The sequence below is a fragment of the Triturus cristatus genome, chromosome 9 (genome assembly GCF_964204655.1).
Source record: "Triturus cristatus chromosome 9, aTriCri1.1, whole genome shotgun sequence".
Classification (NCBI taxonomy): domain Eukaryota; kingdom Metazoa; phylum Chordata; class Amphibia; order Caudata; family Salamandridae; genus Triturus; species Triturus cristatus.
Window position 1 is genome coordinate 328,788,034 of NC_140592.1, and position 13,849 is coordinate 328,801,882.

The 13,849-nt window shown below is 48.5% G+C and overlaps 1 protein-coding gene across 2 annotated transcripts in view; it reads right to left on the reverse strand.

Annotated features, from left to right (window-relative positions):
* RBM5 (RNA binding motif protein 5) overlaps positions 1-13,849 on the reverse strand; it is a 327,789-nt gene that overhangs the window by 220,418 nt on the left and 93,522 nt on the right. For both annotated transcript variants that reach the window (XM_085625066.1, XM_085625065.1), the window contains exon 11: positions 1,174-1,271. In XM_085625066.1, coding sequence (XP_085481192.1) covers positions 1,174-1,271 — 98 coding nt within the window. The remainder of the gene's footprint in view (positions 1-1,173; positions 1,272-13,849) is intronic.

Consider the following 13,849-nt stretch of genomic DNA (forward strand, 5'->3'; position numbering starts at 1 on the left):
GATTATGACTATAACAGAGATCCCCTACTACAGAACCCACTTTTCTACAGACAGGCAAAAAGCATTTGAGTGGAAAGTACAGTTTGGTAACAGATAAGAGTAAAATGCATCAAAAAGGTGCCAAGTGCATATGGCATGGACTGCATTGCTTATGTAGTTTAGTACATCAAGAGTTTGGGTCAGAAAAAAATTAACTGAGTCCTAGCACAACTCCACAAGAGGCTCAATGTTAAGTTGGCGAGCAAGAAAGTGTGTGCTCTAGCGTTATGTGCAGGCTCTAGAACGCCACCCGGCGAGATTCTAAATGCGGGCGTTTGGGGCAGGTCGCAACCGCTCGTGTTGAGAAAATCTACTCAAGTGGCAGAAGGCAGCAGTGCCATCGAGCATGCCACGTAGTACTCTAAAGCATGGAACAAGCTAGTGGCACTGAAAATCAGCACTACGTGCCGCAATCCACCAGCTTATGCAACTGCACGGAGTCCCAGAGTGAAACTCTTAAGTTCTGCCCAACCCTAGTATAAAAGAGGAAGCAAAAAAGTATTGCCCATCAGTGAAGATCTTGATGGCAACATAGAAATCCCACTCAGAATCTAGGTATGCCTCTTCAGTGTTCTAGGAGCATAGGAATGCTGACTGATGCTCTGACATGGCGTCTTAACGGTACATTGGTAGACCTTGCCATTTAGGTCTGTTTGGAGCGGCACCCTTTCCCATCATTCTGAGGAAGGTAGTAATACTTCATAATCATTAGGGGAAATGTAATTTAGATTACTATATTACAATCGCTCCATGTTAGGATACAAAAACCCTCAACCCTTGATGGGGAGATGTCATTTGAAATCAACCCTTTACACAGAGATCTGTAAGAAGTTATCCAATACGCACTATAATGTTTGTCAAAATGAAAACTATTTATGCTTTAAGAGTAGCAACAAGAAAGTGTTGACTTAGAATTAATGGACCATTAAGAAAGTATGCCACCAAAGATTTGTAAATAAAAACAGCGATGAACAACAAATATTTGTTTAATTCGGTCCAGAGAGCAGTGCTTCCACAATGTTGCAAGTAATAATCCTTGGAACAAAACTGTAACAAAGTAGAAAAAACTAAGCCAAGGATTTCTAGAGAAAATCTTGTGGGGAAAAGGTGGGTTATACCAAATGTTCGACTTACTTGCGTGCACTTTTTGCGAAGTCAACACCAATCGTTTTGCCATCAATCTTCAAAGGCGGGTGCAAAGTCTGTAAAATCTGCAACAACTGGGAAGCCTCCTTCAAAGGAAAAATTGTGCATTATTTAGGATCGATATCAATGCGCACATGCTGAAATGTCAACAAAAAGCCATAGACTCAAATAGTTACTATTGTAATTGCAGAATGTAGTCATTTTCATACCCTATACCCTATACAAGATTGGGGTGTTTAAGTAATGTATTCAAGCCCTCCAAAGAAGTGGTCTGTGGGCCTTTGTACTCATTGTGAGAAAGTGCCATCTTTCTTGTATGGTATGCCCCCACTTTTTGCTGAACTGCGATGTACTTTGACTGTGCCCTGGGCTCCTGCCAATCAGGTATCCAGGGCCTAGGGCCCTTCCCTAAAACTGCAGAAAGCCTAAACCCAATTGGCATCTCTGGCCACGTCAGCCCCTGGTAAATGCTACCCAGGGCCTTGTGACCAGGGAAGGCCTCTAAGGGTTGCAGCACTTATTGTGCCACCCTTAGAGGCCTTGTACCCTAACACAAACACTGCCCTTGCAGGCTGAGTCTCTTTGTGCAGAACAAAACAGTCGACATGGCACACATCCGTGTGCCACGCTCACAACACACTGCCCTGGCATACCTCAGTCACCCCTCTAGCTGGGTGCCCTATGCCAGTGGTGTGGGTACAGGTGCATGAGCCCTGTGCCCCTACAGTACCCAGGTCCATTCCTGGGCACTAAGTGCAGTGCTCAACACGAACTCCACAGCACCATGATGGCTACACTGAAGACTGAGAAGTTTGGTATCAAACTTCTCAGCACATTAAACCCGCACTGATGCCAGTGTGGGATTTAATGTAAGAAGCATAACAGAGGGCAACTTGGAGTTGTCCCCTGAACCTAACCTACAATCCACATCCTGTCTGAGGGACTGCCTAGGCTACCACACAGCAGACATGTTGCTAGACCCCTGGGTACCTGGGTAGAGCCATCCGCTCTCCTGGGCCTGCAACAATGCACATCCTGGGCGAGGTGCTGGGTCCCCTCCCCCAGGATGGGCAGGGGAAGCTTCAAAGGCATAACGCCTTTGTGAGCTTCTCCAAGCCACTTGCTGTACTCCGCAACTGGCCCCTACTGGTTCTGACCCCCACCCTGGCGGGAAGACTGGCAGGGAAACCCCAAGGAAGGAAAGGGGCTGTGCCAGCCTCTGCCAACCCCATCCCTCAGGTGGGGTAGGCGAGGAAGCACATCTCCGGGCTCTAGCCATCTTGAAGATGGGGAGCCCTGCCTAATCAGGACTAGGCTACTGCCCCCCCTCCCCCAGGAGTATGGCAGGATATGGGGAGTATCCACCCCAGGGAAGGGACCCATTGGTCCCTGCCTTTCACCTACCTGTAACGCCCCTAAATGTAGTATTTAGGGGCACCCTGAACCTTCCTTCCCCAGATTCTAGACTAGCAAAGAAGAAGAAGAAAGACCTGTCGTGCAGCTGCTAAGAGAAAGACACCAACTGCTTTGGCCCCAGCCCTACCGGCCTGTCGACGCTCGAACCTGCTACTGCTAAAACCCAGCACCTCCTGTGGCCAGCAACCTCACAAACCCCAGAGGACCTGGCTACCTTGTGACTGAGCACCTGGGACTCCCACGAGCAGTGGCTCTGCTCAAAGCAAGTTTCTAACCCCTGGCATCAGCCCCGAACCGCAAACCTTGCATAACTGCACCAGCCTAGCCTGGCCTGTGCCAGGGTGGACAAAGACCAGAGGACGTCACCCCGGCGACTGTGACCCCGAATCCATCACCCAAGGACCCACTTAGATGCTCCGGACGCCTTTAGCCTCAGAACCAGGCCCCCCACCCCCCCCCAACCGCGATCAGCAGAGGTAAGATTTCCCCGACATCAAAAGGCACCCCTGCACCCGGTGCCCTGCGGCACCCTGTGCCTGACTTCTGGGTACCTACCTATACTCCAACTTCAAAACTTACCTTGGTGGTGGCTCCTGAAGAATCTTCGTCCCCGAGCTAGCAGCCTTTGTTCGTCCTTGAGCTTTCCCATTGGAATCCATTGAGCGCCCGAAGGATCAAAAGCACTCTGTACCCAGCCCCCACCCCTCCCCAGAGTTGCCCTGGCAGTGTAACTTCTACTCCTACCTACTTCCCGATTTGCCCTGAGCAAGTGGCCAGGAGCCCAGCTCCCACAGCCGCGTAGCCTGCTAGTCAGCAGCCACCAACCAAGGCCCTCCTGCCTCCCATAGGATAACATTGGGCCTAACTCACTCTGCACCCGGCTGGCCCGGTGCCGCTGAGGGTGTAACAACTGTACTTACCTCACCCTGGGAGACATCCCCAAGTCTGTACCCCACTTACCTGCTAAGTGAATTTCCTTCCATAGGATAACATTGGTAATTTGATTAGCAAAAAAGTGTCAAGTTTTAAAATAGCAAAATATTGCTTAAAAATCACAACAGTAAGAACTTGTTTCCAAGAACTGTCCCAGGGCTGAATCTAGGATCCAGTCCTGGAGTTAGAAAAGTAATCCTGAAAGTAATCAATTGCAAATGACTTAAAATTCCCATTGAGCTCAACGTATTGTTGTGTTTGAAATTGTGTTGCCTACTGCAACAAACTAATTATTATCGGCAAAAGTCAATTGTCTATTGCAAAGTATTTAACTAAAAGCATCTCATTCTGAGAAAGTATATTTTGATACCTATTGTTGGTTCTACAATAAAACAACCATATATTTTTGATATACACCATTGGCCTAGAGTTCAGTTCTTGTGTGTGAGACCATTTGCTGACAGTGTGTACAACAAATGCTTTACACTGTCCTCTGATACCGCCTTACTGCTCGACCAAGCTACCACTTTAGAGAGTAAGGTTATATCTAACTTTAACCTCTGCCAAACCTCAGGGGACTGTGGACTCTGTACACACTGTACCTATTTGGGAACAGTATATACAGAGCCACTTTCTCACAATATGTCCATCACAGACTCACATGAGGACCGTTTGTGGTGTTTGTCGTCGTATTACGACATGGAGGACTGTTCCATCTGTCGTAAAATGAACCCAAAGGATCTAAAATAACGGGAGGCCAAGCTTTTTATGGCAAAAGCAAAGAAGGAAAGGGAGAGGACGTAAAAGGTCGAAGGTGTCGACTTCTTGTGCTTCCTCGACTTCAAAGCATGTGAAGGAGACATGGCTCTCTGCTCCGTTCGAAGGGGAAGGCTTCGAGGTCCCCTTCTCCGGCTCCTCGACGTCGTCAGAAAGACTTAGTTTCTCCTTCTCCATCTCGGGTGACGGTTCACCGGACTCGGAGGGCTTGGCAGTTCAGGATGATCCTTCTCCTGTACAGGAGGCTGAACCTGTGGCTCCACCAGTGGATCCGGCTGTTCTGACGTCGAATGCTCCTTGTGTGGATGCTGACTACTCCGTATCCTCAATTTCCTACTCCGGATTCAGATTCAACGCATTTTTTAAATGCAATGTATGGAGTATTTGCCATGGCAGCCTTCCCCCTCCGGAGAACCTTCAGGTCCTGTGGGCCAACTGCCCTTCAATTTGGGTGTGCCTCAGCACTATGCAGAGGCACCCTTCGTGCCTTTTATGCAGACGGCGCCGTTATGGCATTTCTGGCTCCGTGATTTGACGCCGTATATGGAGTCCCTGGTGCCGTCTGGTGGGCCTTACTCTCGGCCTTGTCCGGCGCCGATTCCACCTTCGGATCCTTAGACGCCGGCTTTGGAGCAGTCGGCACCCCGTGTGGTGTCGCCGTCGCCACAACCAAGGTTTCGGAGGAAGAACAGTATCAGAGAGGAGGTTGAAGAGGGTGAGAGGAATCTGTCAATGAATTCGAAGGAATTCATGAGGCAAGTGGCCTGGACACCTCCCCAGAGTGGGAGCTTGCTTCTTCAAGAGCTTCTCCACCTCAAGAGGTAGCTCCTTATCATACAGTTATCAGAAAGGCTGCAGAGCTTTTAGACTTACAACTACCTACTGCTGAATACAAGCCGAATTTGCTCACTGAAGTTTTGCAATCGCCTTCTTCGGTAGTTGAGCCATTGTTGCCTTTTAATGAAGCTTTAACTGAACCTATCCTGGAAGTGTGGCATAAAACGCTGCTCTCCTGCTGTATCTAAATCTCTGGCAAGGAGGTATAGATCAGCTCCAGGAGACCCTCCCTTTCTTTCTATACATCAGTCTCCGGAAAGTTTGGTGGTGTAGGCGTCCTGTTCAAAACTATCTTCAGGCGCATTTCCTCAGGCTCCTGCTGACAGGGACTCTAAAAAGTTGGAGCAATCGGCAACAAAGGATATTTTATGGAGGTTCTGTCGGATGCTCAAGCTGCTGCTCGACAGGTTATAAAGTCTGGCCTGGATACAGCAGATTCAGTGGCCAGGGATATGAGTTCCTCCATAGTTACCAAGAGACAGGCTTGGCTTAGACCCTCCTGGTTTTTCCTCAGACGTACAGGCTACCCTTCTTGATTTGCCTTTTGATGGTTACAAACTTTTCGGGGAGAAGGCGGATTCTGCTCTTCAAAGGTTCAAGGACCGCAAAGCCCTTCGGATTACAAACCCAGTCATGGGGGTTTGGTTATAAAAAAAAATAGAGGGTTTGGAAGGTTCTCCTTTCGTAGCTTGCAACAACCTCAACAGCTCAAAATCCTCTTTATGAGTCCTATAGAGGAAGAACCAGAGGTCGCCAACGTGGGTCGGCCCCCAATCTCCCCTCTTTTACCTCCCCTGCTCCCCCTGGTAACACAGGAAAGCAGCCCTAGATTGAGGATGTAGCCTTACAGCTAGAGCAGTGTTTCCCAAACTGTGGTCTGCGGACCCCCAAGGGTCCGTGACACTCCCAAGGGGTCCTCAGGCAGCAGTTTTAAAAGCACTGCAAAGTTCCTTGTATAATTAGCAGTTTGAGCAATAATAAAAGTGTCAAGATAACGCCAGTGATTAATGTACCTGCTGGAGAGGTGCGAGTTTTGTCCAGTGGCAGCTTTGACTTATCTAATGTAGCACAGAGGATTAATATGCCTACTGCAAACATGTACCATGCATTTTTTTTTTAAACAGTATTTTAGGTGCATAGGTCAGAGGGTTACTGCTTTTGTCACAGATTCTTTTGTTACTGTGCAGTTCATAAGTGACAATCGTGATATAGCACAGTGACCTATAAACGGTCAAAGAGCTGCTTGCAAACAGCATGGTACAAGTTAGTAACTTATGTTTTTCCCAATCTTTCATTATCCAGATGCTGTTAAAAAGGTTTATTTGGGTGGAAGGAATATGCTACTTACCAGTATGCATCTGTTCTTGGCATGTAGAGCTGCAGATCTACACACACTTGCATAGATCGCCATCTGGTGTTGGGCCCGGATGTTTGCAGTTTGTTTTTCCTCTTGGAAAGTCTTAGAAAGTCACGAGGTCGGTGACTCCTCCTTTGGATCGTATTGCGCATGGGCTTCGGATCCATCCTCAGATTGTTTTTCGCCAGCAGGGAAAGATGGAGCGTAGTAACAACAGTGAAGAAACCCATGTGTGTTGTATCTAAATAAGATAGACTGGAACAGATACAGGTAGCCGGGGAGGCGGGTGGGCGTGTGTAGATCTGCAGCTCTACATGCCAAGAACAGATGCATACTGGTAAGTAGCATATTCCGTTCGAGGCATATGAGCTGCAGATTACACACTTTTGCATATACTATATAGCAGTTCCCAACCTTAGCGGCGACCACCGGTATCTGTTGCAGTGGTTTGAAATAATGTTTTTAATACAGCCTGGCCCACACTAGCTTGCTGCTTGATTTGCACATCTACACAATAGTGTTTAGTGAAAGTGTGCGGTGTTGACCATGTAGCTGCTTTGCAGATGATATCTAATGGGATGTTCCCTAGAAAAGCCATAGAAGCCCCTATCTTCTGTGTAGAATGGGCTTTAGGGAGAACGGATAGCGTTCGCTTTGCTTTGTAGTAGCAAATCTGGATGCATTTTACAATCCACCTAGCTATTCCTGATTTTGAGATGGGGTTGCTCTTGTTTGGTGGAGAGAAAGACAAACAGTTGTTTGGTCTTTCTAAAAGGTTGTGTTCTTTGTATATAGTAAAGTAAGGCTCGTTTGACATCTAGCGTGTGTAGACCTCTTTCTGCAACGGTCTGAGATTGCGAGAAAAATACTGGTAATTCTACAGATTGGTTTAGGTGAAAAGGGGAAATTACTTTAGGTAGGAATTTTGGCTTGGTACGGAGAACAACCTTGTTCTGGTGCATTTGAAGAAACATTTCTTGTATGGTAAGTGCTTGTATCTCACTGACCCTTATAAGGGAAGTGATGGCTACAAGGAAAGCTGTTTTCCATGTGAGAAATTGCAATTCGCATTCATGCAAAGGTTCGAAGGGAGGCCCCATCAGCCTTGTGAGAACGATAGTTAAGTTCCACACAGGTGAGGGTGGTACTCTGGGGAGAATTATTCTTTTTAGGCCTTCTATGAAGGCTTTAATGGCAGGTACTCTGAAAAGTGATAGGTGCTGCCTGTTCTGTAGGTAAGCTGCAATTGCTGCGAGGTGTAGCCGAATGGAGGTATAGGCTAGATTACACCTTTGTAGGTGGAGTAAGTAGCATATGATGTGTTGTATAGACACGTCTAGAGGATCGATTGTGTTATGGCAATAAACCACAAATCTTTTCCACTTGGCAGCGTAGCAGGCTCTAGTGGTAGGGCGTCTAGCTTCTCTGATGACGTTAATACAGTCAGGGGGAAGGTTTAGGTATCCGAATACTAGGATTTCAGGAGCCAGATCGCAAGGTTGAGCTGAGCTGGGTCCGGGTGTCTGATCTCTCCATGGTTCTGGGTTAGGAGGCATGGTGAGGTGTAGCTTTTGCTGTGGTACTACCGAGAGTTCCAGCAGCGTGGTGTACCACGGTTGTCTGGCCCATGTTGGAGCTACTAGGATCAGTGTTAGGGAATGCTGTTGTAGCTTTCGCACCACTAATGGAATTAGTGGGAGAGGTGGAAAAGCGTACGCAAATTTGCCTGACCAGTTCATCCATATCGCATTTCCTTTGGACAATGGGTGTGGGTATCTGGCGGCGAAGCTTGGGCATTTTTTGTTTTCGTGGGTGGCGAAGAGGTCTATCTGTGGATGCCCCAACATTTGAAAGAACGGATGAAGAACCTGTGGGTGAAGTTCCCACTCGTGGATCTGTTGTGTCTGTCTGCTGAGCAGATCTGCCATGGTGTTTTGGACTCCTGGGACATGTTGGGCTAGGAGAAAGATTTTGTGTGGAATTGCCCATCCCCATATGCTCTGTGCTAATTGAGAGAGCTGTGGAGTGTGTGTGCCGCATTGTTTTTTAATATAATACATGGCCGTCATGTTGTCTGTGTGCGAATGAGGACTGCCTTGCCTGAAATCCGTGGTTGAAAGGACTTTAGGGCTAGAAAGATTGCTACTAACTCCAGATGGTTGATATGGAGTAACTTTTGTTGAGGCGTCCATGTGCCCTGCACTGTGAGATGTAATAGGTGAGCTCCCCAGCTGGAGAGCGATGCGTCTGTTAGTATTATTTGTGGAACCGGGTCCAGGAACGGTCGACCTTTGGAAAGGTTTGTGGTGTTCCACCACTGCAGAGAGCGATGGGTGCGACCGTCTACCAACACCAGATCTGTTAATTGACCCTGGTTCCATTGGCGCGCTAAGCACTCTTGGAGTGGATGCATCTGGAGTCTTGCGTGAGGCACCATGAAAATGCAAGAGGCCATCATCCCTATCAATTGCATAAACATTTGCTGGAAGGGAGTGTAGAAGTACTAATTTTTGTCGCAAAGCCTGAATGCTTGCAATCCTGGCCGGATTGGGGTAGGCTATTGCTTTTGAGGTGTCTATGGTGGCACCGAGGTATTGTTTTATGTGGGATGGTATTAGCTGGGACTTTTGGTGGTTCACCGTGAAGTCTAGTTGGTGAAGTAGTTGGATTGTAGTGGCGGTGTGGTGTACACATTGGTTGTATGAAGTGGCTTTTACCAGCCAGTCGTCCAAGCATGGGAAGACGTGAATGTGCTGTCTTCTGAGGTGTGCCGCCACTACCGCTAGGCACTTGGTGAATACCCGTGGTGCTGTTGTGACTCTGAATGGGAGCACCTTGAACTGGTAGTGTTGTCCGTCCACTACAAATCTGAGGTACTCTGAGCATGGTGTACTGGAATGTGGAAGTATGCGCCTTTCAAGTCCAGTGTGGTGAGAAAGTCGTTCTGGGAGAGGCGCGGAAGCACCTGCTGAAGCGTTACCATGTGAAAATGGTCTGAGTATGTATGTGTTTAGGGGCCGGAGATCTAGAATGGGTCGTAGAGTCTCGTCCCTTTTTGGTATTAGAAAATATAGGGAGTAGACCCCTAAATTTTGCTGATTGACGGGAACGTGTTCTATTGCCTGTTTTTGTAGGAGGGAGATAACCTCCTGCTTTAGTAATGTGGAATGTTCTTGTGACATTGGGCGTTGCCTGGGTGGAATATTTGGGGGGGGTAGATGTTAATTCCAGGCAGTATCCTGACCGAATAATTTGGGTCACCCATTTGTCTGAGGTTATGGTCTCCCAGACATGAAGGAAATTTTGAAGTCTGCCCCCGACCGGAGTTGGATGATCTGGAGGGAGCGGGAGGGTGGGGGGGGTGTTGGGCGGGGTCAACGACATTGGGTAGGCTGTGTGGTAGAGCGGGCGGTATTTGTTTTGCCTCTGCCTTTACTTATTTTTGCCCCTATAGCCGCCTCTTTGATAACCCCGTGTGGAGGTGGACTGAGTGGGGGATTTTTAGGAAGTGGATGCGTTATCTGAGTAGCCTGTAGATGTACTCCGAAAGGAAGAGCGGCGAAAAGAGCGCCTAGGAGGGTGTGACTGTAGGGCTCCCATGGACTGCCGTATCGGTGTCCATTTTTTCGAGGGCCTCATCTACCTTTGGGCCGAATAGGTGTTCCTGGTCAAAGGGATGATTCAGGATGGAGGCTTGTACCTCTGGTTTAAATCCGGATATTTTTAGCCAAGCATGGCGACGGAGGAAGACGCTAGTATTAATGGCCTTAGAGGCTGTGTCTGCTGCATCTAAGGCACAGCGTATAGAGGTGTTCGTGATTATCTTACCCTCTTGAATTAATTCATTGGCCCTAGTTTTAGATCTTTCAGGGAGGTGGTGCGTTATGTTTTCCAATTCATCATTATGTGCCCTATCGTATCTGGCCAATAGCGCTTGGGTGTTGGCAATACGCCATATATTGGCTGCCTGTGACGCAGTGCGCTTTCCTGATGCGTCCAGTAGCTTTCACTCTGTCAGGTGGTGGTGCTTCGCCCGACGCCTGGGAATTTGTTCTTTTTCGTGCAGTGGAAACCACTAGGGAATCTAGTGGCGCTGGCCCTTTGATATAGGCGGGATCTGTGGGGGCAGCTTTGTATTTTTTTTCTATGCGTGGGTTAATGACCCTGGCCCTGACTGGGTCCTTAAAAACCTCTGGCGCATACTTTACTACCCCCTTAAGCATAGGTAGTATGGATGTAGACCTATGTGTGGTATCAAATGTGTCGAGGAGGAAATCCTCCTCCACTGGGTCAGTTTGCAACTCTACCCCGTGATAGTGTGCCGCCCTTTGAAGTAGATGGTGGAACCCTAATGAGTCTTCCGGTGGAGATGGCCTGGAAGGGTAAAGGTCATCTTGTGGGACGTCGGGAATATCTGGGTTATTGTAGTCGTCCCATGGGTCTGGGAATCCTGTAGGGGTGGGGTCTGGGGGCACATCCCCTATATCGTGATATGGGTCCCCCTGATCATCATCGTCTGGAGACGGGGTCGGAGAGCGATGAGGTGGGGGTGGGGGAGGTGGAGGAGGTGGGGGAAGGTATTCTGAAAGGAGAGGTAGCAGAGTCCTTCCTCTTTGGAGGTGGAGGCGGAGCTGGTTCGTCCAAATGTCTTTTTGGAAGAGAGTGCCAGATGTCCAGTTTTTGGATCTCTGGTGAGAGTATTTTGTAAGGGATCCGGTGTAAATAGTTCCTGTGACAATGTTTGGTCCATCGGCGCGAAGTTTTCGGGGCCGATGACTTTAGGCTTGTCCGTGCCCGTTTGATTAGCACTGGGCTTGGGAACCTCAGATTTCTTGATCGGCGCAGAGATGGGCTTTGGCTTGGAAGTGTCGGTGCCGAAGGTCTTATGGGGTTTGGTCGGTACCGGAGATGGCGTCGGTACGGAAGCGCTGGGTTTTGACCCCAAGCTCGGTTTCGAGGTAGAGGCTGGTTTCTTTTTCGGTGCCGAAGTGTGTTTCTCGGCACCGCTGGCAGGCTGGTTTCGAGCCGCCGGAAGGCTTAGTTGGCTTCTTCACCGGGCCCGAAGATGGGGTGTGTGAAGCAGTGTCTCTGGTCTTGCTTAGGCCCGGAGGCGAAGGCGTGACCGAAGCCTTTTTGGGTGTTGGCGTGGGTGGTATAGTACTCACGACCCTCTGCGCCGGAGTGATGTCTTCCACATCTGAGTCGGCGGCCACGGAAGCACTGACTAGGTCCTCTTCGGTGCGCTGCTGTCCCGGATCTTCGATGTAGTCTACGAAGATATCGACTGGAACGGAGGTCGAGGAGCCATGTTTCTTCGGTCCGGAATAGTCTTTTTCGATCTGAAAGACTTACAGGCCGGACAGTCTCAAGCCTTGTGTTCAGGGGAGAGGTAGAGGTTGCATACCTCATGAAGATCGGTGTGGGGGGAATTTGAACCCACATCGAGGGCACTTCTTGAATGGAGTTCTTTCCATCAGCCGGGACCGGAGCTTGGGTAGGCCCGAAGGCTGCCGTCGACGACTGGAACCGAAGATTTGTCGATGAGAAGGTGCGTTGATTTGAGGAGATCGCGATCGAAACAATACCGCGATGTGAGGTGAGGATTCCGCTTCGATCGTCGAACTGGAAATGTTCGAAACCGGAGCGCGAAGATTACATCCGAGCCCGATGGCGGAAAAAAACTATCCGAGGATGGAGCCGAAGCCCATGCGCAATACGATCCAAAGGAGGAGTCACCGACCTCGTGACTTCCAAAGACTTTCCAAGAAGAAAAATAAACTGCAAACATCCGGGCCCAACACCAGATGGCGATCTATGCAAAAGTGTGTAATCTGCAGCTCATATGCCTCGAACATAATTTTTATTGTTAAAGTCAATGCTAACCACTGTGTTCTGTTCTAAAACCTGAGTATGTGCTTCTCCAGACCAAGCACGCTTTAAAAACGCCTACCAGTATGAATGACCTGTGAATCCTACACCCTGTAGTCCCCTTTTGCAACATTTTTTATACACTGATTTACACGTACGATTCATTTTCTTCATATGTGTGTGATGTAAAGTGCTCTGACATCCTACAATGGTATGAGAGGTGCTATAAAACAAACATAACAGAAGGGCTATGAAGAGATTAAATGCACTGTTGGAGGGTGATAAGGGAATCATTGAAGAACCCCAAAGATCGTTGTATCCTGGTGCATAATAAGGTCATTTACTTTAATCTACTACAATTCGATATATAATGATAAGTAGGTTGTAGAATGCACCATTGTTTCCAAAATTTTCTTGGGCGGGGGAGGAAGGGAGCCTCTCAAAGCCCCCTTGTAGTGGTCCGGCTCACTCACTGCACTTGGTGTGCACGGTATGGGGACTGGTCAGAAAACATTTGCCATGGCTGCTTTGAGCTTCCAGTCTGGCCCTGGCAGGAGTAGGAGCCTCTTACTTCAAAATAAAACCAACCATTTAGAAAGTTAGTCACGGAGATGCAGCACCAACCTTCCCATTAAAATGGTTGTTTTTTTTTAACCAATTCTTACATTATAAAATACTAAAATCCTTAGTAACTGCAGTTTTTGTTGTGTACAAATGTGAGTTTATTTTTTTGGAATTACTGTTTCAATATTAAACTATACAAATTGCTTGGAGGTCCCTGGATTCCAGTGGTGACTCAATGGCTTGGAGGTCCCTGGATTCCAGTGGTGACTCAATGGGGGTCCTCAGGAGTCAAATGTTTGGGAACCACTGGGCTAGAGCATCCGACCTCGAAGCTGGGGAACAGGGTTCGAGTCTCAGCAACGATGCTCAACATCCTGTGATTCTGGGCAAACAACAATCTCCCGGTGCCTAACAAAAATGAATGTGTCCACAATCGGGGCTTCTCTTCGGACATTGGAGTCGGCATAGGCATTTGAGTGCCTCGGCCGGCGAAGGTGGGGATGGCGGCAGCAGGGTAAGGACAGGAGCCAAATGTAAGATTGACTCAGTAACTGGCACCAAGGGCGAACCAGCTGGAGGTACTTCAGATCAAAGGTCTATCGGCTCCTTGGGGCCTACAGGAACGTCAGAGTAAGTCAGTAGGTATTCAGAGGGTGCAGCATGGCTGTGTGAAGCTCTTTACGCTGAGGTGGCTTGGCTGTTAGCCTAGGAAACTCTGGTTGTGCTGGAACCAGCTGCGTATCTGCAACAAAGTCGGGAGCGAGATTGAGAGTTCAAATGCCACCCAGGCTGCAGTTACGACGAATGACAGCAGCACAAGGGAGCAAATTCCTGCTTCAAATTTCAAGAGTTATTTTCACCTTACCGGATGATTTTGACCGCAACGAAGATTGGGCTCTAGAGGGACTTTGC